This window comes from Genypterus blacodes, unplaced genomic scaffold (assembly GCF_046128005.1).
Source record: "Genypterus blacodes isolate CSIRO-AG114 ecotype Tasmania unplaced genomic scaffold, CSIRO-AGI_Gbla_v1 ptg000104l_1, whole genome shotgun sequence".
NCBI lineage: Eukaryota > Metazoa > Chordata > Actinopteri > Ophidiiformes > Ophidiidae > Genypterus > Genypterus blacodes.
This window is the reverse complement of record NW_027466908.1, coordinates 667,699-694,075: the sequence shown is the minus strand read 5'-3', so window position 1 is coordinate 694,075 and position 26,377 is coordinate 667,699. Positions and strand designations below refer to the sequence as shown.

Here is a 26,377-nt window from a genome sequence, read left to right as displayed (position 1 = left end):
CAGATCCTTTTCTCTGTCGCTGCCGGTGTTGTTTGTTTGTTTTGCTTGTTTGTTCGTCACCGCGATGACTCGGGCGTTTCTTTGTCGCCTTGGGCTCAAACTTGGCAGGGTCATTTGTCTCCCAATCAGTCAAAGGTCAAGGCCAAATTGTACGGCCATTCACCTCATACCTCCACCGAGGCCGTGCAGTCCCCCAACTCTGACTCCGCCTCTAAATGACAACATTCAACAGATAACGAGACAATGATCAAAGTCACCATTTTATACACATGAGCAGTCAACACACTGTACAGAATGTTAACACCCATTCTCTCTGCTTTGGGTTGCCAGGTTTCCCAGGGTTTTCCAGGATGTTTGGGAAGAAGAAAAAGCGGCTGGAGATCTCCGCTCCGTCCAACTTTGAGCACCGGGTCCACACGGGCTTTGATCCGCGTGAGCAGAAGTTCACCGGGCTGCCGCAGCAATGGCAGAGCCTCCTGGCGGACACTGCCAACCGGCCCAAGCCCATGGTGGACCCCTCCTACATCACCCCCATCCAGCTGGCACCCATGAAGGTACAGTGTGAGGCTCAGACCCCTGACCAAGCCTGCATGAAATCCTTTTGGTGCGATTATTTACGTTCCATCCATTTTTCAATGCGCACCATCAAACAGAAGCCCCCCCCCCCCCCCCCCCCCCCCCTTTCTCAGGTATTTATATCTGTTCTGTACCTTTGTCCTGTGTGATGGATCTCCTCCTTCACACTGACCTCTCCGCTCTGTACCCTCTTCTTCTTCTTCTTCACTGTCCCTCCCGTGCCCCCCCCTCGCCCCAGTTTGTCACGATGCATTCACTGTCTCTCCTTACGTATCTAAACGAGTCATTCCGTAGCTACGCGGCTCTGTCACCTCGCACCAGTGTATCGCGTTACGATACGACAGAGATATTATGTTAAACAAGCTTTAATGCAAACTGATCTTGACTTGTTCCATTCAGCTGTGTGTATTTACCATCTCGTCACATTGTGATTGTGTGTGTGTGGAGTCACATTCGTGCCAGTGGGTGTTTGAATATGAATGCAGAAATCTGAATTCGACTTCTGTTTTATGGCATAAGTAGCTTTGGAGTGTCGCCGTAGGTGAAACGGATGATGTCATTTTGAATTTCAAACCCGTGACATTCAATTCCAGCTCCAAATTTCATTTCAATAAAATCATTGAGAATCACGAAACTCAAATTCAGGTTGTTGCATTGCGTTTCATCAGCCGCTGGCGTGATTGTGCCTCCACACGTGTGTCTCCTCTTGTCTCTGAACCTTCTGAGTGTCTCCTCTGATGTGTTGTTGTTCGTTGGTTCTTCATAATTTCCCCCACTGATCAACTGAAAAAGGCCTGCAGCTCATTATGCTCACACACATATTGGATCTGATCTAATGAATTCCACCTTAACTCCTCTGATCCACACCTTCCCTCAGGTGTAGCGCATCATCATGTAAACAAATGGGCTTTGTGAGGTCATGTTAGGTCACGTGATCCTTCGCTTGTACCGCCCACAATCTGCACATACGACCCAAGCCGACGCCCTTAAGGTGACACGCTGGCCATTTGACAGAATTCCGTGTAGATTTACGACTGAACTCGGCTGCTGACGTTGTTTTTGTGTAAGCTGGAGCATTTTGGAGATGTTCAAAACACGTTAAAGCTCCTCTATATGAAGCTATGAGGTTAGAGGTTAACACAAATATCTTCACTGTTACCTCAGGAGGTGTTCTCCTACGACCTTTGACCCTGACATCTCTTTACCTTTTCATGCATCTCTACCTATAACTCAAGAAATCATATCCAAATATCTCCAAAATGCTCCAAATTGCAAGTTAAAATGTCAAAATGACCCTCGTTCAGACGTAAATGTACCGGAACATTCTGTAAAACGGCCTGAAAATAGCTTGAACTCCACAACCTTGACGACCTTTTGTCCTGCTGGTGCTGACACCATATGTGTTGACCCTGCTAACAGAGTAAAGGCCTCAGCGTCTCGTCTCTTGATACCGATGGTGGACGTTCAGCAGTGCAGTTCAGTCAGATGAACATCAGACCACTAAACCCACACCAGCCAGAGTTAGCATCAATCAAGCTAACGTGTGCTAAGCTCTCATGATCAGTTGTCCACAGAACAGCAATATGCCACAGGAGATATCTCTGAAGAGGGGAAACAAGACAATAATTCTCTTGCTCTCTTCACAGATATCTCCCAAGAAAGTCCAGTCCTCCGAAACGCCGTTGCCTAAAGTATGACTTCTTCTTCCCTTACTGTTTCCCTCTCCTTCTTCTTCTTTTTTTTTGTTTTTGTTGGTCGCTCTCACACAGTCACGACTCGCAGCTCCGTCCCCGCGTCTGTCTTTCGTCTGCGGGCGGAGCCGGGGTGTGTGTGTGGGAGCCAATGAGTTCCATACATGACATGACTGCATTTACCCTATAGATCCCCCCTCTCCCCCCGTACGCATGAGCCCCCCCCCCCCCCTTCTTCCCCTGATAGCAGCAGCCGTAGCAGAATGCTCCCCCGCCCCTCCCCTTGTTAGTGATGCTGATGATAATGATGCTAATGATGATGATGATGATGATGATGATGATGATGATGGGTGCTGAGATGTGAAGTGCATGTTGCCATGACAATTGATTCTGCTCTGCTTGAGGGCTCCACTGTGAGGAAAAAAATAGGTTAAAAGGAGTTGGCATGAACACAAACCAGCAACCTCCTCTCCTCTCCTCTCCTCTCCTCTCCTCTCGCCCTTTCCTCTCCTGTGTTGTCATGGTAGCCGCAGTTCTCAGGCGGTCCAACAAGTGGCAGTGTTACATCAACAATTTAGGCCTTGTGTATGGCACAAATGGATCACATGTCTTGTGTGTGATTACATCCTTTACCTTCTGTGTGTGTGTGTGTGTGTGTGTGTGTGTGTGTGTGTGTGTGAGTGTGTGTGTGTGTGTGTGTGTGTGTGTGTGTGTGTGTGTGTGTGTGTGTGTGTGTGTCCTGATACCAGTTACACTCAGTTATTCATAGCTTCCTTCTCTCCCCTGGTTGCCCTGACACTTGATTGACATCAAACTTCGCCTGCATGGCAGACTCCAGCTCTGTCTGCTAGGGTGTGTGTGTGTGTGTGTGTGTGTGTGTGTGTGTGTGTGTGTGTGTGTGTGTGTGTGCACCAGGTAGTTGCGGCTGAAGCACTCTCTAGTCTGGCCTCACAAAAGAGACTTCAATAAAAGGTCGACCTGGTGTGTGTGTTTGTGTGTGTGTTAGCAGTTAGCAGTTAGCGAGGTCAGTGCGGTCATGGCGCTGGAGTAACCGCCATCATTGCCCTCTGGCTTGTGCGCTCATCGTTTATTCACGAGGCTCGTAGTCGTGTTGTCAGACTGCTCATCTCTGCTTAGCGTTAGTGTTGCTTTAAGCCTCTGCTCACACACACACACACACGCACACACACACACACACTCTCCACCAGCCCTCGGCTCACATGCTAATCCAGAAGCTAACGTTGTGCCCTAACAGCATTTCCATGTTAAAACGTTGTGGTGGTAAAACTCCTGGAGTGACAGTTTAAAGTTCTGTGTGTTTGTCTGTGTGTGTCTGTGCAGTATGCTTGTGTTTGCGTGCGTTTGTGTGTGTGTGTCAGCATTCACTTTGTATGTATCTCCTTACAAAACATCAGCTGTATGTTCTATTTTGGAGTCGACATATATAATTCAATGCGAGGGTGTGTGTGCGTGTGCATGTGTGTGAAGCAGGCGGGTTGTGTGTGCTAATGTGTTGTATTCATTAGCAGTATTGGGCCTCGGCTGGTGTGAGTGTTGTTGTGTATCGCACCTTGACTTTCACAACCTCGAATCTCAGCTCACAGCTCCTGAGCAGGTGAGGAGCTAATGTCTCTCGATGGTGTGTGTGTGTGTGTGTGTGTGTGTGTGCGTGTGTGCGGCTGCTGCATTTCCTGCACTCAGTGGAGACTTTGCTGCATCATGTTACAGACAGACGCTGTGTCATTAAAGCAACGAGAGACACGAACATTGATCATCACAACTTTCCTATCACAGATACATCAAAATTAAATTAAATTAAATTAAATTAAATTAAATTAAATTAAATTAAATTAAATTAAATTAAATTAAAAAAGAATTGAGGGAATAAAATGACAATTAAATTAAAAAGGTTGGATCCATAATAATAATCGACATTCTAGTAATTAGTTTTTTACTCTTTGATTTATTTCCTCTTTCCTTCCTTTGTGTTCCTCTTCTGACATGAGTGATGCTCTACACACCTCCCAGAGCACCTGGTGTTGCTGTCCGCTCTGCCTGGCTGTGTGTGTGTGTGTAGGTTGACGCGACTCTGTGGATGTTTCACACGGCTGAACATTCTCTGCTATCAAATCATTGCAGCTGAAAATACCTTGTCCTTACATCACAGATCACCCAGAGCTGTGAGATAGAGCAGCTACACACTGGGAGGTAGAGCAGCCATTGTAAGGTAGACCCTCTCCTGTTCATGGATCCATATTTTGCTTTACATTAGCCTGTCATTGTGGCTCCCTTTAATCTGTTTGTCACTTTTGCAGCGCCTCAGTCTGTGTTGGTGGGCGTCGGCTGTATGCAAATGAGCCACAGCTCTGATTGGTCGTCTCTAAATAGCTGAAGGTTTTGTGTAATGTGGCTCATTTCAGAGTCATTGACGTCTGCACTCGGCCTCCCAGGGTTCCTCGAGTGTTCATATCAAGTCAAGACTCCTCTTCTATCCTGTGTGGAGCCTGGCAGTGATTCTTCCTCACGTGCTCCAGTTTGAGTGGAGAAGCTGTGTCCCGGTGTGGAATGGACGGGCACACTGAGACTAAAGCTGCATGACAATGAGCCTGAAGTCGATCAAAGAGGGTTCAGTGTGATGGGTAAATGTTAGTGGGTCAGCGAGAGCAGAACACAAATACCTCAGCGGTCTTGGCAGGTGAAGGAGGAAGAAACTCGATCATGAGCTCTCTGAGGGAAGGAGCTGAGGGCGCAGAGGCCAGAGTGGCTGTGGACCTGAGCTGTGGATGCAGCAGCAGCAGGAGCAGCTGGGTGCGGTGACATGCCGGGGGGCCGAGGAGCAGCTGAGACCGAGGCCGGAGCGAGCCGGAGGAGCGGGGGATTGGGAATGAGGCAGCTGAGGCCCAAGACTGAGGAAGCCGCGGCATTGAACCCGCCGGCAGAAAGGTTTAGCACACACTTACAGGTGGGCACAGATTCAGAGCTCCGCTAGGTCGAGACCTCAGGCTGGGTCGAGACCTCAACATACTCGAGCGCCGGAATGTTCAACTCACCGCCGCTGAGACTAAACAGGGATGATGTTGGGAAACTCAGGGTAGCAAATAATGTCAACAAGTAGGTTTGAGTCATGGTCGGCTGTGTCCTCCTTTAAGGATTGCATCATTCCAGTGCTGACTTCTATTTCTTCACATGATTTACAGTTTGTGCTTGTTGATTAGGTTGTGTGTTGTCAAGTCCACTTTCTGGCTTGTGATTGACTTGTTTGTTCTTGCCCAGTGTCTTTCCTCAGGGCATTCTGTTCCATTTTTGCCAGGAAAATGTAAATTGATGTTCTGAGGTCATGATTCATTAAGTTTATCACATTTCAGTCACCTTTAGGTGGAGTTTGTGCCCCTTTGTTTGCTTTTCTCGGGGTTGAAATGCCCCTAAAGTATCCTGTGATTCCCTCTTCACTCCTGTTTGTTTCCTACAAGGGTTAAAGTCTTTATATTGCAGCTACCCGTACGTTAATCCCTGCACATTTCACTCTGACCCCTGAACCGTGCAGAGATGAGCCATGACACTTTGAGACCCGCTGCTATTTCTGTTGCAGTTTTAACAGCGAACTGCGACATTCCCTGGATTCCGTCTGAGCGCGGTGCTGGATGATTCCTCATGTTTCTGCAGAGGTTAAGTTTGCGCTGCACGACAGAGTTATTTTTGTAGTTTCGATGCGGGGGCCGTATGTAGACATATGGGCACGGATCGCCTTTCTGATCAGACAGGGTCACCCGGTCCGTCCTGCAGGGAGCAGACACGCAGAGCTGCTGCCTCTTTGATTGGAGGATGTGAGCTATTATGGTTGTGATGACAGGAGCGGAGAGCTGCTAATTTGAGGAGATGTTTCGTGGCTCTGTGTGTTCATGAGGCCGGGTGTCGTCTGTCCATATTCAGAATAAATGAGTCCAGACGGGGGCGCTAATGCATCAGTGTGATCCATAATCTCTCACATGTCGCCTTCAAAACCTTATTGTTGCATTTTGTTGTTCAGGAAGTCCTATTGTGTCTTCGTTTACGTCTTTAGCACTGATGACGCGTCTAACCTGACCTATATTTAGATGGTGAAAGATAACCACAGTCTTTATAGTTATAATGTTTTTTATATCAGTAATGCAGCTGAACCTATGTTTACATTTGAGGAGGATGCTGGGAATCTCAGATCTGACAAACAGTCGTTGCTTTGACATATTGGAGCTCAGTAACGCAGAGCGACTGTGGCATTCATCCCATTTCTTTTATCGAAAAGGAGAGATAGTTTGAAATCGTGATCGATGTGCGTTTGATTTAAGTCGAGTTTGAGTCAGTGTGTGTTAGCTTCTGTCTGATATTTATCTTGGATTGAATTGGTCAAAGCAGAAATAGAAGATAACTGCAGATTGCTGTGTGTGTGTGTGCGGGCGTTGGCCACACACACACACACACACATAGAGGCAGATAGAGCGAGCATCTGTCTTTCTTGGCAGTCATCTGAAGTGGATGGCATTGATTTAGACCTCTCTCATTCCTTCCTCCTCCTCCTCCTCCTCCTCCTCTGCTCTCTCACTTTGTCTCCTCTCGTCGAGGCTTTGCCGTCACAGTGTGAGCTGTGCTTTGCCAGGGCCGCTCCAAATGTCCTCAGCTACCAGAACCAGAACGTCCTCCAGTGTGTGAATGTTTCTGGGAGGTCGTTTATGCCGAATTTAAACAGGAAAGGAAGTAATTGCAGATAATTGGTGTCGTACTTTAAAAGCTGTGTATGTGTGTATGTGTGTGTGTGTGTGTAACAGAGTGAAGGAAGCGCTTTACACACTCTGGAGGCTCTGAATCTCTTTTCTTGTGGAGCCCTTTAGAGTCGTTCTCTTCATGCTTACATCCTCCTGAAATTTACCACCACATCAAAACGTCACCTCAGCGACTTTCCCTCATTATTAAATAACATGAAGGCCTTGACTGTGTGTGTGTGTGTGTGTGTGAGTGTGTGTGCTGCTTTACCCTCTGTCAGCAGAAATTACTTTACACTTTGGTGTGAGCTGATCTGATGTCTGGACCTTTAGTAACCCCAAGTGGCCGGATGGAGAACTACAGTCTCACATGTTCACTTCCTGCCTTTGTCATATGAAGAAATATTGCATGAAAACCACAACATCTTTCATCACTGACCCACTAACTTAAGAGTGTCTGCAGAATGTTTATATTATCACATTTTATATGCATTTCAAATAGTTTATTGATATATGTGTATATTTAAATACAATATTGATTGTAATATATAATCTAATCATTGGAAAAATCTAATAATCAATCTTTCATGGGATAAATTCATGTTTTTTGATTCTGTAGCCCCAAAATAATTATAGAAAATAAACTTGAAATGCTTCTTTACATTGACAGCGTTAATAGAAGTGACACAGTCAGTACAGTGGGTGGAGAAGCCCCCTTGTGGTGATTGATGGTATTTCATGTGATTTTCCAAAATCAAATCCCAACGGGGCGATCAATGTTTAGATTTATAGATCCAGTCAGTTTGTTTACATGCTTGATTAAACTGTGATCAAGGCCATTTTCGTTCATTTTCAAACACCAGTGAGTTTACGCAGAATAACAGAGGGAGATGACACAATGATAAATCATCTTTGTCAGAGTCAGACACATTTAAATCCTCCTTGTTCTGTCCATGCATGTCTTCATCTGTATCACAGTATGGACCAGAGTACTGAGTGTAAACACAGTGAGTTTGTCCTTATTCAGTCCTGAGTTTGAAGATTCTTTGTCAGTTATTGATGTCAGATGTTATCATATAAGTAAGACTAAAGGCTGAATGTTGTCATTGACCAATCAGAGTTACATTCCAGAGCCCTCATGTCTCCATCATCTCATCTCTGCTCTGTTAAGTTGTCTTTGTACAGAGACATGATCTCATTCTTATCCATCTTCATACTTTAGCTCCACTTTTACACTTCACGACCTTGATGTGAGTGTGGAGAGAAAGAGAGAGAGAGAGAGGGAGGGACAGAGGGAGAGAGAGGGAGAAGAGGAGGAGAGTGTAAAGGAGTGCAGCAGAATAGAGACGCGATAAGAGCAGAGCAAAGGTCTGATGAGTGGAGTGTGAGTGGTGGATGAGGGGTGTGTGTGTGTGTGTGTGTGTGTTGGAGGGGACTCTTAGATTAACGAGCTCTAGTGAGTAATGAATCTAGAGCAGACAGCTTTGTGTTTATCTTCGTCTCCACGCTGACAAGAAGATAACTGAGTGACGTCTAATTGATCTCCTCCTCATCTCCTTGTCTCCTCTGTCCTCCATCTTCTACACATGGTGTGGACAAAGTTCAAGTCACACATGTTAGCTCTATATTAGCCAGTTAGCATGTCTCCCTTTAGACTGTACATAGGTTTTGTGAGGTTTGTAGCATCACAAACCAGTTGTTTTGGGTTGGCGTGGCCTTGTGCCAAAGGTTCTGATTGGTTGTCTTCAGTGAACTGTGATGCAATATTTTGCTCATTTTGTTGTTATTGTTCTGTATTTTCCTGTCTCACATGATGAAGTTGATGTTTTGGAGGGATGTGATCAGACTGTGTTTGTGATTCATTATGGCCTCGACCGCTAATCCACTTTTCTGGAAATCATCCCTCCTTCCTTGCCGCACATCCCCCCTTGCGCTTCCTTCATCCTGGAGCTTGTCGTAGCTGAAGCTCGTCTCCGCCGGGGTCAAAGGTGACTGGGTCACAGCAGCCCCAGCTGCCAGTTGGGGGATTGTACGGGTTGGATGCTTTGTGTCAGAGGAGCAAAACAGGACCACAATCTTCTGATAAACAGCGCCACACACAGTTTGAAGTCACACACACCAAGGGAGGTGTGTGCAGGAGGGTCAACCTATGACCCGTCTGAGGTCAGGATGAGGCTGAATCATAATTGATATCTTAGATCTGCATGTAAGGGAATATTAATACCAGAATCTCCATTTTAATGTGACCCTTTATCACTGAAATTCATATAAAATTCATGCAATCCTTTATTTCATCGTAAACTCTTCTGGGATTAGATTTGCATTACTGAGGAACACCAGCAGGGGGCAGCAGAGTCCAGCGTTACTGAGTCATTCTGCTGTGGGTGAATTGGGTTTATTTAGACACAGTGTCCTTACTTACTTACTTTACTTACGTCTTTTGTATGCTCATTACTATTAATTGTTATTGAAGTGTTTTTGTTAAAGTAATCTCTTAAAGAAGGCGTGTACACTGGAATACAAGATGTTTGTAAATGTGTCCCTTTACATTCGACACAAAACAATATGTGTGGCATGATGTGTCAGTATCGAGGTGAGCATGACGTCACTTCATTTAGTAAGGACCAATTCAACAAAAACTCTTGTTAAAAGAACAAACAATCATAACAATTTCCATATCGATTCTATGGCAGCGCAGAGTTGTAACATGTTTTATGAATGGAGCCTGCTGCTGTTCCCACTTGTGTCCATCAGAGGGCGCTGGAGGATAAACGCGTCATGCTGATCCACAGTGTGATGAGGTTATCATCCACAGCCACACTGTGAATACACGCGTCTTTTTTTGAGTTTTTGGATAACATCTTCTATAATATCACCTTCATCAAAGAAGAAGAAGACGAAGAAGTAGAAGAAGAGCAGAATGCAGCCATATCTGCTCCACGTCTTCTGACCAATACTTCACTTCTTCTTCTTCTTCTTCTTCTTCTTCTTCTTCTTCTTCTTCTTCTTCTCTTGTTGTTCTTTGTCGGTGAACAGCACAGGTCTTGTGTGTGCGGTTGTGTTTAGTGTGTTTATATTGGCGAGGGTGAGAGCTGGCAGAGCTGAGGGGGCGGAGAAGATGTTCTGTGTGTGTGTGTGTGTGTGTGTGTGTCATCCTAAACAGGGGATGTGGTTGATGATGTGAGTCCATGTGTGACTAAAGACACACGAGGGGGCGGAGTTACACATCTGCCTCTGTTCCTGTGTAAGTGAGTGTTTGCTGTGTGTGTGTGTGTGTGTGTGTGTGTGTGGCCATATAAAGATAAGGTTTGCACACAGAGGAACGTTCTGTGTGAACATGACAAATGTAACAACAAATGTAAATAGTTCATTTACCATGAAGAGCTGAAACAGAAATTAGTCATGTTGTACAATAATAAAGCCTCATCTGTGAGAAAGGAAACTCTCTCTCTCTCTCTCTCTCTCTCTCTCTCTCTCCCTCTCCCTCTCCCTCTCCCTCTCCCTCTCTCCCTCTCTCTCTCCTCCTCTTCCTCGGTTGTCCCAGGACCCTGCTGGCCACAGAGTCACAGGAAGGGCAGGCTCATTAATTATCTCTCTCTCTCTTCCTCCCTCCTTCCTCCCATCACACCCCCCTTCATTACCAGCAAGGTTAATCCCCCCTTATCTCTCAATGAGCCTCATTTTTCATCGCTCTCCTTCTACCTCCCTCCTCTTCTTCCTCCTCCTCCTCTCTCTCTTTCATCCTTTCTTCATTCATTCTATTCTCTCTCTTTCTTTACAGCTACTGCACTCATTTCCTCCCTCTCTTCCTCTCCTCTCCTCTCCTCCCCTCTCCTGTCCTCTCCTGTCCCCTCCTCCCCTCTCCTGTCCTCTCCTGTCCTCTTCTCTCCTCTCTCCTTACCTTGAGCAGGCCGTGGTGAGGAGGAGGAGTAGATCTATTACAGCTTATCACTAAAGGACAGGCCAACGCCGCACGCCGGTGAAATATGGCTGCTGTCACAGCTCGCGCTGAATGTGGCCGGTACGCCGCGCTCCCAGGGCTATAAGGAAGGCGAGGAAGAGGAGGAGGAGGAGGAGGAGGAGGAGGAGGAGGGTACAGGAGCCAGTATCAGCCCTCTAATTCAAATTAATGGAAGATTTGGGGCTTTGATGTCAGCCGCTTGACAGTGATTTGGCACACAATTAACCTTGTCTCTCTCTCTCTCCTCTGCACTCCCGTCACCTCCTCGGTCTCCCCCCCTCCTTCCCCCTTCCTCTGCTCCCCCCTCATCCTCCCTTGTTCTGCTAGTTTCTCTATCTCTTGTATCTGTCACGCTCTTTGACACACTCTTATTGATTATCAACCAAATGGAAGCGACGCTGTTTTATTAGATAATCGACTGTCAGTGCCAAATTCAATTAGCCCTGAATCAGCAGTAACCGTGGATACGTGTGAACGCGATGTGGCGATGGTTTCACACATAAGCGCAGCATTTAAAAACACATAGCAGACTGACATGAAGAGAATGAATAGGATTGTGCTGTAGTGTGAAAGAACAGGAGCGTCCTTATGATGGACAAATCAAGGGAATCCCCAATTAGCTGCCAGCTCAGCGTCGCCCCCTGCTGAGTTTCACGCTCAGCTAACCTGCATGATGGCGTGGTCGTGACTTCATTGTAGTTTAGTTGCAGATTGGGATGATTCAGTGTTGTGTTCTGTGTCTGTGCTCGTGATCCCGGCCTGCTGTGTTATAACATCTGTCCCACACATGATGGATCTCTACCCAGTGACCCCCGACCCCCTCCCCCCCACCCCCCACGCCTCTCAGATAGACTTTAGTCGCTGCTTTATCCGCCGTTTCACCTTGAAAGCTCCTGAGTTACAATGGAAAGGCATCACCATGGTAACACATACTCTCAACCAGCGCTCATCAGTATTGTATAAATATATAAACATTACATCATCTGCTACTACTGTGTGCTGGTTTTCACTACTTATTATGGGTTTGAATAAAAAAGTTCAGTCAAAGAACCAGCAACTTCCAAACAATTCCAAGCATTTGAGGTCATTGCTCAGATTGTGTGTGTGCCTGCCAAAGTGCCCTTGAGCAATACTAATTCCTTAATGCTCACAAAAGACTTTACTAAGAATTAAAAACCGAGAGTCCATTTATCAACAACTTCATCACTTTTACTGCAGCAGACTTTGATTGATGATTGTGCTTGAAGAACCTTTTGACTTCCCAACTACTTTGACTACTTTACTAACTTCCTGATGACCCTGAAGCTCTCACACACTCCATGAAGCCACTGAAGCTTACAGAAATGTGTGATAGAGCTGTGACAGTAAATAGAGCAGTCTGGATGTTTCCCTGCATCAGCAGAATGTTGTGCTGATGTGACATCAGAAACCACAGGGTGACACCATGAGGCGGACAGATACACACACACACACAGAGACACACACACACACACACACACACACACACACACACACACACACACACACACACACACACACACACAGGGGTGACAGGTGTCACAGTGCGTCTGTCAGAATGTGCTGATGTGACGGCTGAGACGTTTATGATGACACTTTATTTATTTCAGGCCTTCATGTCAGTTAGCATGAAGTTTGTAGAGAGTTTACATGTTCCCCTCATGTGTACCTCAATGCTGCTACCGTTTAACTTGAGCAAGGCTGCAGACCTGTAGTTGGTCCCCTGGGTGCCACAGTTTGGCTGCTGCTGCTGCTTGTAATAAGAAAACAACCAGTAACAACAAGAGGAATATAATAGAAACATTTGAGGTGTAACCATGGAGACTACCAGTCCAATACAGAGACAAGCCAGATAAAAAATCTTAAAAAGGTGATGAAATAAAAAACAAAATGCTAAACAATTAAGACATTTAATAAAAATGAAAAAAACTAATAAATGAAATATAAAAAGACAATTAAGCGAATAAAACACTTGATAACCTCAAACTGTATCAGACGCATGTGTGTGTGAAATCAGACTGCTGCTGCTCTACTGCAGCTCTGCCTCACTGCCACACGGTGGAGCGACAGGTAGACAAACGCTGCATCCCTCAGAGCCACACAAACACACACACACACACACACACACACACACACACACACACACACACAGTCAGACAGTGAGGATGTAGCAGCAGCTCCCTGTGACTCACGACACGACTTGTTAAAGGGTTTAGCACGAGGTAGGAGGAGATCAGCAACACCATGATGTTTAAGCTGCTGCTGCTAGAGAGGATGGGAACACGCGTCTCTCTCTCTCTCTCTCTCTCTCTCTCTCTCTCTCTCTCTCTCTCTCTCTCTCTCTCTCTCTCTCTCTCTCTCCCCCCTGGTGCGTTCAAGTTTTCCTCTCTCTACACCGAATGTCAGGATTATTAATGCGTCCAGATCATCCCACTGCAAACGGCGCTAATCTGTTTGGAGGGAAATGGGGCAGGAATTAACTCAATCAATCCACTCCTGGTTTCTAAAACATCTCACCATTTATACTCACGCTCATCCGCACTCACAACCACAGCGGTTGTGTAGACAAATACTGGCACCCATTTATCGCAAATGATGATTAATTTCATATTTGCCACAGAGCCCACATGATGATACACATGGAAGTGAAATTCCAGCCTGGATGTTTAAGATGTTTTGCTAATTAATTGCATTTGATGGAAAGTGGAATTTCATTTCATCTCATTCAGTTTTCAGCCAGAAACTGTTGATCTGAAATGAAACGCCAAACACCCCCGGAGGCGTCGCGGCTCCGCAAGACGTCCGCCATTAACGTCTGCTCTCGTTATCCGGATAGGTCGTTAATGCCAGGATGTTCACGTCAGGTGGGAATGCTCGCAGGACACGTTGGGATTGGATCAAGTAAACAGGTGGAATGAGACAGGATGAGTACGTTTAGAAAGTCTGCCCAGGGGTTGTCACCTTCACCCCTCCTCCTCCTCCTCCTCCTGCTCGCTCTCATTCCTAAAGTTGTTTGAATGGGAGTTGCGCTACTGTAGTAATTAGTAATTCTATGAATGAATGATGACGATGATGACCCATGGAGCAAAGAGGAAGGATGGCACAACAACCTGCCTACTGAGATCCAATCACAATACAGACAGAATCCAGATAAGGACGCATGTTGTACAATGAGGTCATCAGCCATCATCACATCAGACAACAACAAATCCGGATAAGGAGATCAGATGTTAAGGCCGAGTGTAAACGGGGCCTCACTGTATGTGTGTGTGTTTGTTTGTGCTCCCGCAGACCATCGTCCGAGGGAACCGGCCGCCCAAAGATGCTTCCATCAACGGCCTGCTGGAGGACTTCGACAACATCTCGGTGACGCGCTCCAACTCCCTGCGCAAGGAGAGCCCGCCGGGTCTCCACCAGGCGGGGATCAGCTCCAGACCCCCGGGTGTGGGACACCCCCACGCGCCCGAGGAGAACGGATTCAGCCACTACTACTCCCGCTACTCCTGTGACCTGGACACGTCCAGCAGAGACTTTCTGGACCCGGGGAAGCCCACCTTCTCCATAGATGGGGACTGGGCCATGGGGCGACACTACCGCTTCACCAAGCAGAACGGCCACTCACACTCCATACGCAGCCCCTTCTACCCGGACGCCATGCCGCAAAAATCAGATTATACCAAGCTGCCCCCGGATTACCACGCCTACCTGGAGAGCAAAGGCCGCTCGGGCGATGAGGTGGCCTCCACGGTGGGCAGCGGGGTGGGATCCAGCGGTTACTACCGGGCCTCCGTGGGGGGCTCGTCCAGCCAGGACTACCGGGACACTTCGGTGGGCACCCCGTCTCGTGCCTCGCTACACAGCGAGCAGATCAACTACCCGGACAGCGAGTGGAGCTACGGCGGCCTGCGGGACGAGTACGAGAAGCGACCCAAGAGCTCCTACGTGACGCAGACCAGCCCCACGCCGGCCATACGGCAGCGCTCCCGCTCGGGATCTGGGCTGCAGGAGCCTAACGTTCCCTATGGGGCCGGCGGGGCGTTCAAGAACCCCCCTCAGGCCCACTCGTACAGCTCCTACACCTACCCCCGCCTCTCAGAGAGTCTCGCCAACTCACAGACCTTAACCAAGGTAAACACATCGTCTAACATTACTCTAACACTAATACACGTCTGTACTCCGTGACTAACTGTGTTTATTGTAAGGTGGAGCGTTTGGTGGTGTGTAGGTCGAGCAGCAGGCCTCTGAATGGACCCATATGGATCTGTGGAACACGAGGAGAAGCCTCCAAAAGCTCTGGTGATCCTCCTACCATTGCCCTTCAGCAAGGCATTCACCTCTTGACCTGCACTTGGTCCCACATTAACATGCTCTCACATGCACATACACACACATTACATTACATTACATTACGATCATTTAGCAGACGCTTTTATCCAAAGCGACTTACAATAAGTGTGTTCAACAAAGGTAGATAAAAGAACTTCAGGTCACACACTGTGATGTGATGAAGCCGCACACGGTTGAATCTGTAGGACTCGGTGGCTCTGATGACACGTGATGTGTTGCATAATTGCAGCGTGAGGAGAGTAATCCTGTTGAGGAAATGTGTGTGTGTGTGTGTGTGTGTAGGTGTGTAGGTGTCTCACTGCTACTCAGATGTTAACATGCCTGAATAGATTTACAAACACATAATCTCCCGTCTTCAGTTTGTGTTTATTTCAATCGCAATGGACGACGTTTGAAACAATCGATTTATGGCCTTAATCTCTATAATCAAAGAGTATGTGAGCACACTGACTCTCTCTCTCTCTCTCTCTCTCTCTCTCTCTCTCTCTCTCTCTCTCTCTCTCTCCCTCTCTCTCCCTCTCTCTCCCTCTCCCTCTCCCTCTCTCTCTCTCCCTCTCTCTCCCTCTCTCTCTCCCTCTCTCTCTCCCTCTGTCTCTCTTCCTCTCTCTCTCTCTTCCTCTCTCTCTCCCTTCCTCCCTCTCTCTCTCCTCGCCACTCGCCTGCCTCCCTGATAGATTGACGCTGTCAGCTGTTTATTGACTTCCCTCCAGCGGAGTCGGGCGATGCTACATACAGAATTACCCCATTAGCTGCTGTCTGTACTCAAATCAATTAATGCTCACGCTGACGGCCGACGGCTCTGAAATATATAAGAGGGAAAACAGGCGAGACAGAGACGGTGAAGTAAGAAACTCTGTCTCTGAGGTGGACGTGAGAGAAACATGGCAGTGACAGAGAATGAAGGCTCTGTCGTCTAAAGATGGATGGATGTTTGGGTTAGATGATAAGACAGATCTGGGTTTGTCCAGCCTGAGTTGCAGCAGCAGATCTGTGGTGTTTTGAGCCTTACAGCTTCCCTTTGTGTGTGTGTGTGTGTGTGTGTGTGTGTGTGTGTATTAGTGTGTGTGTGTGTGTGTGTGTGTGTGTGTGTGTGTGAGCAGATTGCAGCAGTTACACTCCCACCACACGCCTGCTGCGCTGCGCTCCACTGGAGCAGTTGGAGTGACAGCTCAGCGACGCCTCCACGCAGAGACGCCGCACACATACGTAAACAAAAGTTTGTGCGCTATACAGTCCCTGTACAGTAGCTGATGACGTACACACATTTCTACACTCCTGGCTTCAAAACCACAGAAAGGTTTTGTCGACACGTGTTAGTCTGAATGTTAGTCGGCCATCTTTACAGCAGCCTGACTTCCTGAAAGGCAGAAGCACCGAAGAGGGCCGACATTTCATTGTAGGTTGTGAATGTGTTGCAGTGCGACTCAGATCAGCTGATTTACTGCAGTTTGGTTGGAGGCATCAGGACCGGACTGACAAACTCCTGCTCGCCGCCGTCTGCACCTTGCTCTCTCTCCTCCCGACGTCTGCGGCTCATTACTCATATTATACAGGAGTGTGAGCCGCCTATCACACTCTCACACACACACACACACACACACACACACACACACACACACACACACACACACACACACACACACAGCCCGTCCAGCAGCTGAGAGGAGAGCAGGGTTTGCTGATGTAGATCCCAGGGTGCCTTGATGAAAAACCATTTAACCTGCACGCCTCAGTAAATAGGCGCTGTAGGGAAAAACACACAATCCTACAAAAAACACACAATCCTACAAAAAACACACGTCCAGAATGCAAGAGAAGCAGGATCTGCAGGAGAAGGTCGTTTCGTCTCACCTATGATTTTATTTTTTTACGATCTTTGTGCTCCGGGTGGCGTCGCTTAGGTTCCATTGACCTTAATGTGCTGCTGTATGTACGGATGATGTAATGAGGAGAGAACGACAGAGCAGATAGTCAAACTGTTTGATGGCTTTATGGTTCATGTTTGTGTTAGTGTTTATATACAGACTGGTCTTTCAGTGTCGCCATGGTGATGTTTGGTTTGGGTCAATGATCCTAAAATAAAATGAGCTCTAATGGAAACATATTGTGACATACAGTGTCCAATCAGCTTGTGGTGGGCGGAGTCTAATGGAAGACGAGAGTGTGTACATGTAAAATAAAGTCATTAGAAGTGTTGTTTGGGATAATTACTGCGCTTAAAGTAAAATGAAAACAAAGATAACACGAGGAACATTTCACCTTTTACTTGAAATGTTCAGACTTTATTTTTGAAAGCTCAGTTTAGAAAAGATTATTTTTTCAACCTTGGCCCTGATACTTCTCTACATACTTAAGCACTGTAATGAAGTATTCAGTCTACTTCAGATCACTGTGTATCTTAAATCAAAAGCGAGTGTTGGCCGCAGTTTAGAGATCGATGTTCTTTTATTTGTCTTGTTGAGGTTTTTCACAGTGACGCTCAGCAGAAACAAAGCGAACACCAAGACGTCTGGCAGCTCGACAAGCTCCATTCTTCAGAGCTCATGGACCCTGTAACAAACTGACCCCCTCCCCTTCTCTCCTCTCCTCTCCTCTCCTCTCCTCTTTTCTTCCCCCTCACTCATTCAGCCCACTCACACTACTCCACTAAATCCTCCTTTTTCTCTGCTACTGTTGTGTGGATGTAACAGTAGAGAGCACTGAGACACGGCCACACACACACACACACAAGGACAGGCACACACATCTCTCTCTCTCTCTCTCTCTCTCTCTCGCCCTCCCTCTCTCTCTCTCTCTCTCCTGTACTGCAGCTCTCGGTGACAAATTGATGTTGCGGCACTTTCCCTTTCTGCAGCCTTAGCATAAAACCGGCCCAACGATGTTCCACCGCGGAATTCAATTTCACAGTTGAGTTAGGTTGTTGATTACCCTGCCAAACTCAGATTAATGCGCGTTTAACCAACATGGATCAGGAGACCCTTGGCTGACAGCCAGCCAGCGGTGCCGGCCAACGATAGGGGGGGGAGAGGGGGGGTGTGTATGGGGGGCAGGAGGGGGCCATCCCACCCCCTCCCCCTCAACCTGCCTCAGAGTGATTGATTAAAGGAGTTCACACCATGTAATTATACGCCATCCCGACACATCAGGGCTCCTCCCCTTGCCCTGTGTGTCCACGTGTGTGTGTGTGATAGAGAAAGACTGATAGTCACAGAGAGAGAGAGAGAGAGAGAGAGAGACAAATAAAAGAGTCTGAGAAAGAGTGAAGATTTTCTATTAACCTCTCACTCTCTCCAGGATTTATTAGGAAAAGAGAGTTTCTGTGTGTGTGTGTGTGTGTATGTGTGTGTGTGAGAGAGAGTGTGTGTGTGTGTGCTGGTGGAAGTGATCTTTTTGGAGGCGTGGTAACGGTAATTTAATTTGCTCTCCTCAGGGTGGACCAGTGTGTCAGTCTATTAATTCAGATTCTGTGTCGCTCTGCGGTTCATCTGCTCTGGACTGAAGAGACGCCGTCATCTTCTTCACTTTCCTTTTGCTTTTGATGAATTTCCACAGGTCAGGGTTTCATCACCTCAGGCCTTCTACTTCCTCTCGAGACAAAAGTATACTCATATAAACACAAAGAACATAATGCAGACGGTGTCATCTTGACTAGCTGCCGTATAGCGAGACGTAACTCTTATATAGGATCTCAAAGCAGAGGTGTGACCCAGAACCCCGGTGCTCCCAGGGCTTCTTGTTGATGAATGGAGCAGCTGAGGAGCTTTGTGGGGTTCTAATGGTAAAGTACGGCTCCTGTCCCATCCACTAAACATCCTGCATTAGATCTTTCCAGATCCAGAGACCTGCTGGAGGCGGAGTGGACACTTTACTGCAGACACAGGGGACAAAGTGGACGGAATATGTGAGACATTAGCACATTGACACTCTCCTTGTGTCCTCTCTCCTTGTGTCCTCTCCTGCAGGGCGAATACGAGCGTTCATCGCGGGACGGCAGTCCTCAGGTTCCGGGCGGAGACACGTACCCCCGCGGGCCTCTTAAGCTACCTCAGAGCCACTCCAAGCCACCGGGCTACCCTCCAGCTCACCTGCCCTACCCGCCTGTCTTCCACCATTACAAACCCTCGCCCTACCACCACCCCCCCTCCCAGCCCAGCCCACCTTACACCCCTCAGGTACGCACCATACACACCCCTCAGGTACGCTCACGTTGCTCACAAACATAAACACAGATGATGTGGAGATGCTTTTAGATATGCTGCCTAGAATCAATTATTCACTCATTCCAGCCCAATAAAGCATCAAATGAGGTAAAGCTGTTGAATTGTTGCTTTTCTCTGTAATACGGTGCAAACCTGCTCGAATGGAAAGATTTTAGCTGCTGATTACTGAGGCAAGAACAACAACATCAGTCCTGACTCATTGTAATTACTGGACTTTATAGTTAACAGGACTGGTTATTCATGTGTGTGTGTGTGTTTCCTTGCAGGGTGCCTACTCACAGCCTTCATCACCCTACATCCCCCCGGGGGCCTACCCGCCTCCTTCCTGGGGCTCCAGCTCTGACACGCAGCCCTCCAGGGTCTCACACGAACAGTTCAGAGCTGCACTTCAACTGGTGGTCAACCCAGGTGAGAAATGGACAATGCGAGAAAACAAACTGCTCTAAAGATTCTACATTTAGAGTAATGGCCAACATTTTGAATTTTAATTTGATTATTTTTATTTTTATTTTTATTTTTATTTTTATTTTTATTTTTATTTATTTATTTTATTTTTATTTTCATTTCATTTCATTTCATTTCATTTCATTTTATTTTATTTTATTTTATTTTATTTTATTTTATTTTATTTTTATTTTTATTTTTATTTATTTTGTATGTATTTAAACAGGAGATTGTGAAATGCCTCAGCGTCCTGTGGCGTCTCATCATCGTTCTATGTGTTTTCCATCAGGCGACCCTCGGGAATACCTGGACAGCTTTATCAAGATTGGCGAGGGCTCCACGGGGATCGTGTGCATCGCCAGCGAGAAACACAGCGGCAAGCAGGTGGCGGTGAAGAAGATGGACCTCAGGAAACAGCAGAGGAGGGAGCTGCTCTTTAATGAGGTGTGACGGCTGACAGAGGGGTCATCTCAGCCGCTCTGGCACCTTCATCACTAACGCAGCCGCACATTCACACTTTGTACAACACAAACACTTTGTTCTGCTTTTGTGCGTCATGTTTGTTAGGTTTTGCAGCTTTCTTTAGATTTTTTGTCTGCGCTTCCCTCTGTGAGTCACTCTGTGTGTGTGTGCGTGTGCGTGTGTGTGTGTGTGTGTGTGTGTGTGTGTGTGTGTGTGTGTGTGAGCTTGACCCACATAAATAGAGAGCGACACACCCCCCGCCCACATGTGAGGTCAGAGGGATGCTTCATCATCACTGAGCGCTGAGACAGCAGCAGGTTCAAACACAATCAAATACGTCATTCTAGAATGTTCATCTAATGACAAATCAAGAACATTTCTCTTTAACTAAAGATGAATTATGACAATCAAGACACAAATACCATTATACTAAAACTATCTGATTCATAACTAATAATAATGATAATAATTCATAGTCAGAGCAGTTTGCAGGATTTGAAGTAAATAAGAAAGAAAACTTCGCAGACAAAGATCACAAAGTGCTTCAGTCAAATTAATCAAGAATGAAAGAACGAGAGGACAAACCAAGAGCTCTCATCGCGTGTCGCTTCCAAAACGTCGGTGTCGCTGCCCTGGAGACAGTCGGACACACACACACAAACACACACACACACACACACACACACACACACACACACACACACACACACAAACACAAACACGGTTTCTGCTCAGCTCCTGTATCTGCAAGGAAAGGGAAGGAAACACGTCCTCCATAGATGCTTGAATACTTTAACGCTCAACAGAAAATAAAGCTGATCGGCAAACATTGGATTTCTGCCATCAAGAAATGTAGCACACATTCTATTTTGGTCTGTGTGTGTGTGTGTGTGTGTGAGAAAAGAGAGATCATGTATGCATGTGTAAAGTGAACACGTGTGTGTGTGTGTGTAGCTGTGGGTGTTCGGTTTGAAGCTAATGTGCTTTGTTTTTATCCTATTAATTTGATGTGTAATCGTTTTATAGTTAAGCCTCCATAACAGGTTCAGATTAGAAAGAGAGAGTTCAGAAATAATTGAATAAATGATTAATAAATCTAACATGTGATCGGAATATTCATCATTATTACAGTAAGTCACACACATAAATCAATAAATGACACAGAGTATTGATTGATTAAGTGAAAATTGATTAAACATAGGTTTTTCTCTCTCCCTGTGTGTGTGTGTGTGTGTGTGTGTGTGTAGGTGGTGATCATGCGGGACTACCATCATGAAAACGTGGTCGACATGTACAACAGCTACCTGGTGGGCGACGAGCTGTGGGTTGTCATGGAGTTCCTGGAGGGCGGGGCGCTCACCGACATCGTGACTCACACCAGGTAACCAATCACAGCGTTGGAACCCAAACCAATGGACTAAAAGTAACGCCATGGTTTGACCGAACATCCGTCTCCTTCCTGTTCAAACCATCAGCGTCACTTTGTTTTGGTTCTCTCTCCTAAAGACGGATTATATTCCAGGGAAGGCGGCAGATGGGTTCTTATCCGTCTCTGGCTTTGATAGTTGAAGGATTATTGTTCTCCAACTTTTCCCTAATTGCCTCTCTGTTGTCGAGTCGTGTTGCTAGGCCGCCGCCTCATTGTTTGAAGCTTTACTTTGTGCTTGGTGTTTAATTACAGTCATTTGTGTGAGTGTCAGCATTAACGCCGCGCCATGTCGGCTGCTAATAACACGCTTTGGTGAGGCTGAACACCGTCAAGTACTTTAAACAGGCTCCCACACAGATGTTTGCCTCTGTGCGTGTGTGTGTGTGCATTCGTGCCTGCGTGTGTGAGGGCGTTTAAAAGTGCTAATGGAATCCTCAGTAAACTGGATCTCATTGGGCTCACCTCTCCTTTTTCATTGTAAAGTCTGGAAAGGAACAGGAACGAAAGAAGAAGAGATGGACTCAGTCCAGGTGGAGCCGCTGCTGCTTCTCTCAAGGCTTTTATTGTGGAAATAACTGCAGCCTGTGCCTCTCATTGTGCATGCCCCACACCCACACACACACACACACACACGAGCACAGTGGTAGAATGTGCAGCTCCTCTGTTTCTGATCCATTTCAGTCACATTGAAATTATATTTAATGAGCGCGTCTGTGTATGTGTGTGTGTTTGTGTGTGTGTGTGTGTGTGTGTGTGTGTGTGTGTGTTTGTGTGTTCTCCCTGGACAACCTTTACAAGCTCATTATGTTTTTCACTTTGTGTTTGAAACAATTTTCTATTTCAGTAAACCTGTTTTCTGTTTGATTATGTGTGTGTGTGTATGTGTGTGTGTGTGTGTGTGTGAGGCTGCATACACGTCTTCATCCTCTTCCCTTTCAGGTAGCCAGTTGTTTTTCCATTAGCAGAAGGCTCATTTATCTCCTGTGATTGTAAATGCATACGTGTGTGACAGTAAAATCTGCTGCAGTGAGAGGTGTGTGTGTGTGTGTGTGTGTGTGTGTGTGTGTTTGGCCTCGGGCTTTGTATCTCATAAGGATAAGTTTGTAAGTGACTGCTTCGAGTGAGTGAGCTGGTGAAGGGGCGGCAGAAGAAAGGAAGTGTCCGTGCAGTGTGTGTGAAGTGTGTGTGTGTGTGTGTTATGTGTATATCAGTGTAACTTGAACACACTGCCTGTATTTGTCTCTGCGTCAAAGTAGTAGTACTGTGTGTCAGATTGGCTGACATCAAATGAGCGTGTGTGTTTATACGTGTGTGAGGGCACCTAAAGCCTCACACACACACACACACGCAGAGCCAGCTGGGTCTGGATGTTAATGTTCAGTGGAGCTGTGCGTTTATGTGTGAGCTCAGTCAGTCGCACCGTTTGCTCCGTCTCCATATGGGACCGCAGCCTGAACCTCCGGCTATGAGGGAACACTTTCATCCCCATCTCATCTGTGCTGCACCGCCGTCGCTCAACTCACACACACACACTCACTCTGCATACAAAGGGATTTTGGACACGGGAAAGATTGGAATTATTTCGCAAATATCGACAAAAAGTTAATTGTACATTGATACTTGAAATGTGGGATAGAAAGCTTAGATAGGAACACTTTCACAGAATTATTTATTTATTTATTTATTTATTTTCCTGCACTAGAACTTCCCAGAATGCACTGCTGCGTCCTCTCTCCCACATAGTTTGGCTACTGGTTGAAATCAAATGTGTGTCAGCTTTGCAAGCGTCTTTACAGCTTCTATGACGAGGAGCTGACAGTGATGTAATCATTGATGTAATCCCCCTCCCTTCCCCCGCCCCTCCCCCCTCTGAGGCAGATTTGTTCGCTTCGTTGACTAAATGACAAATTAACACGGAAGTCAGAACTGATGGTATAGAAAATGTTTGGTCTCGCACTCTTTCCTCCTTTTGTTTCCTATAAATCTCCACTGTCATCTATCAAATTAAAGTGACGTGTGTGTGTGTGTGTGTGTGTGTGTGTGTGTTCCCCCTCACAGGATGAACGAGGAGCAGATTGCCACAGTGTGTTTGTCGGTGTTGAGGGCTCTGTCTTACCTGCACACACAGGGCGTGATCCACCGCGACATCAAGAGCGACTCCATCCTCCTCACCAGTGATGGCAGGGTAAGTGTGTGTGTATGTTATGTCCCAATCCAGCCAGCATTTTGTATGTGACAATCCCAAACTCGAGTAACAGATATTCAGACTTCACTTTTTTAACATAAAAAGTTCCACGTCGGTTTTCCTGCCCCCTTGTGGTTGTGCTGTTTTATGCAGTTAAACAAAGGGGCTACACGGCAGCTAGGAGGGCGTTTCACATCACAACATATGCCGCTATGGTTGCTCTTATTTTGATGACTTCAGCACAAGCCGCCATGTTTCTGCCACACACACCACATACACACACACACACACACACACACACACACACACACACACACACACACACACACACACACACACACACACTGACCTTCTCCACGGGTTCTGCTCCTGCCACTTGTCAACATCAGGTGCCAGAAACTCATCATCATCAATTTACACTGGAGCCCCAGTAATTAAACCCTGCTGGGCTGATAAGAGGAGATTAATGAAGGATAATTAAACACTAATATCCTGGATTAGTGTCTTCCGTGAACGCTCTTCATCACCAAGGGTCGCCGCAGGTCTGAACTCAAGCATTTTCAGCCACTACGGTGTTTCTACACACACTTACTGACTAAGCAGCGTGGTGTGTTTGTTTGTGTTTGTGCCGTGCAGATCAAACTGTCAGACTTCGGCTTTTGTGCCCAAGTTTCCAAAGAAGTGCCCAAGAGGAAGTCGCTCGTGGGCACCCCCTACTGGATGGCCCCAGAGGTCATCTCTAGACTACCTTATGGGACGGAGGTGAGGAGCACAGAGAACAGTACAGAGAAGATCGTTTACTGTATCTGTGAAGCTTCACTGAGCCTGAGTGTGTGTGTGTGTGAACGTGTGGTTTCCAGGTGGATATCTGGTCTTTAGGCATCATGGTGATCGAGATGGTGGATGGCGAACCTCCGTATTTCAATGAGCCCCCTCTGCAGGCCATGAGGAGGATACGAGACAACCTGCCGCCGCGGCTAAAAGAGTCGCACAAGGTCAGAAAAGCCCCCATGTGGTTTGAAAGGCGTGGGTTTAGATCTTTATGTGGATGTTTCTGTGATCATCTTCTTCTGTGGTGTTCTTCTGGCAGGTGTCTTCAGTCCTGCGGGCCTTCCTGGACCTGATGCTGGTGAGGGAGCCCTCCCAAAGAGCCACGGCCCTGGAGCTCCTCCAGCATCCCTTCCTCAAGCTGTCAGGACCCCCGTCGTGCATCGTCCCCCTCATGAGGCACTACCGCCACCGCTGACCTCCTGACCCCTACCTGCCCAGACACCCGAGCCCCGCCCCCTTCTCATCAACACAAACCACACACACACACACACACACACACACACACACACACACACACACACACACACACACACGTGTACACTTAAACACTACCAGGGTGCCAGTGCCCTCACCCTGCCAAACACCCCACCGCGTGACGGCGGGGGGCCACTAAAGTAAACACTCACCACTGTAACCGTGAAGTAGAAAGTAGAGGACCGTTTAACGAATAAGTAAACAAATAAATAACACACGACAGAGAAAAGAAGAAATAATCAAACCACATGTTTTTTGAAACTCTATACCGGAGTGGAGGAGCGGAGCGTTCTGTGCCGAGTGGCTTATGGGTGCAGGGGGGCTCTTAGCACCCTCGGGACCGTTAGACCCTTAGAACCATTGGGACCAGAGACTCCAGACCAGAGCAGCAGAGTGCAGAACAATCAGCCAGGACAAAGTTTCTGGTAAATACTGATGACAGGCTGGTGGTCAGCTGATCAGAGAGCAACACTCCCCCCCATCTTTCTCCCCCGCTCTCTCTCTCTCTCTCTCTCTCTCTCTCTCTCTCTCTCTCTCTCTCTCTCTCTCTCTCTCTCTCGCTCGCTCGCCCTCTCTCCTCTCACACACACTAACGGTGAAAATGTATTTTAGAGAAACCTGTAAGTTTTTTCTGTACAGTTTTGATAATTTGCAGTATTTTATCGTGTCGTAACTCTTGTGATATGAACAGTATTAAATAGAATTCAGAGTTTCTGCAAAGATCTTTCCTACTGTTTATAATCCATTTTTTGCTTAAAGATATAAGAGGTTATCCCAAATAAAACCCAACCTAAACCTGTTACCCAAATACTAAATATATTTATTATCTCACATTTGTAGACAGAACTTCCATTCAATGTTGGGAAAAAAAGGGTAATGTCAGAATTTTGTATGATGTTTTAAAGAATTTATTTATTTATTGGAATTGAGGGATTTCTTCTTCTTCTTCTTCTTCTTCTTCTTGGTTGTTTTTTTGGTAGTGTGGCCTTTTTTGTTGGTTGTT

At 46.7% G+C, this 26,377-nt stretch overlaps 1 protein-coding gene across 1 annotated transcript; it reads left to right on the top strand.

Annotated features, from left to right (window-relative positions):
• Nucleotides 1–350: 350 nt before the first annotated feature.
• Nucleotides 351–25,315, top strand: pak5 (p21 protein (Cdc42/Rac)-activated kinase 5). The gene is made up of 10 exons (XM_076160151.1): nt 351–554; nt 14,274–15,110; nt 19,292–19,501; nt 19,816–19,957; nt 20,283–20,437; nt 21,703–21,836; nt 23,943–24,069; nt 24,706–24,831; nt 24,930–25,064; nt 25,160–25,315. The coding sequence occupies exons 1-10, from the start codon at nt 351–353 to the stop codon at nt 25,313–25,315; spliced, it is 2,226 nt and encodes a 741-aa protein (XP_076016266.1).
• Nucleotides 25,316–26,377: the final 1,062 nt, after the last annotated feature.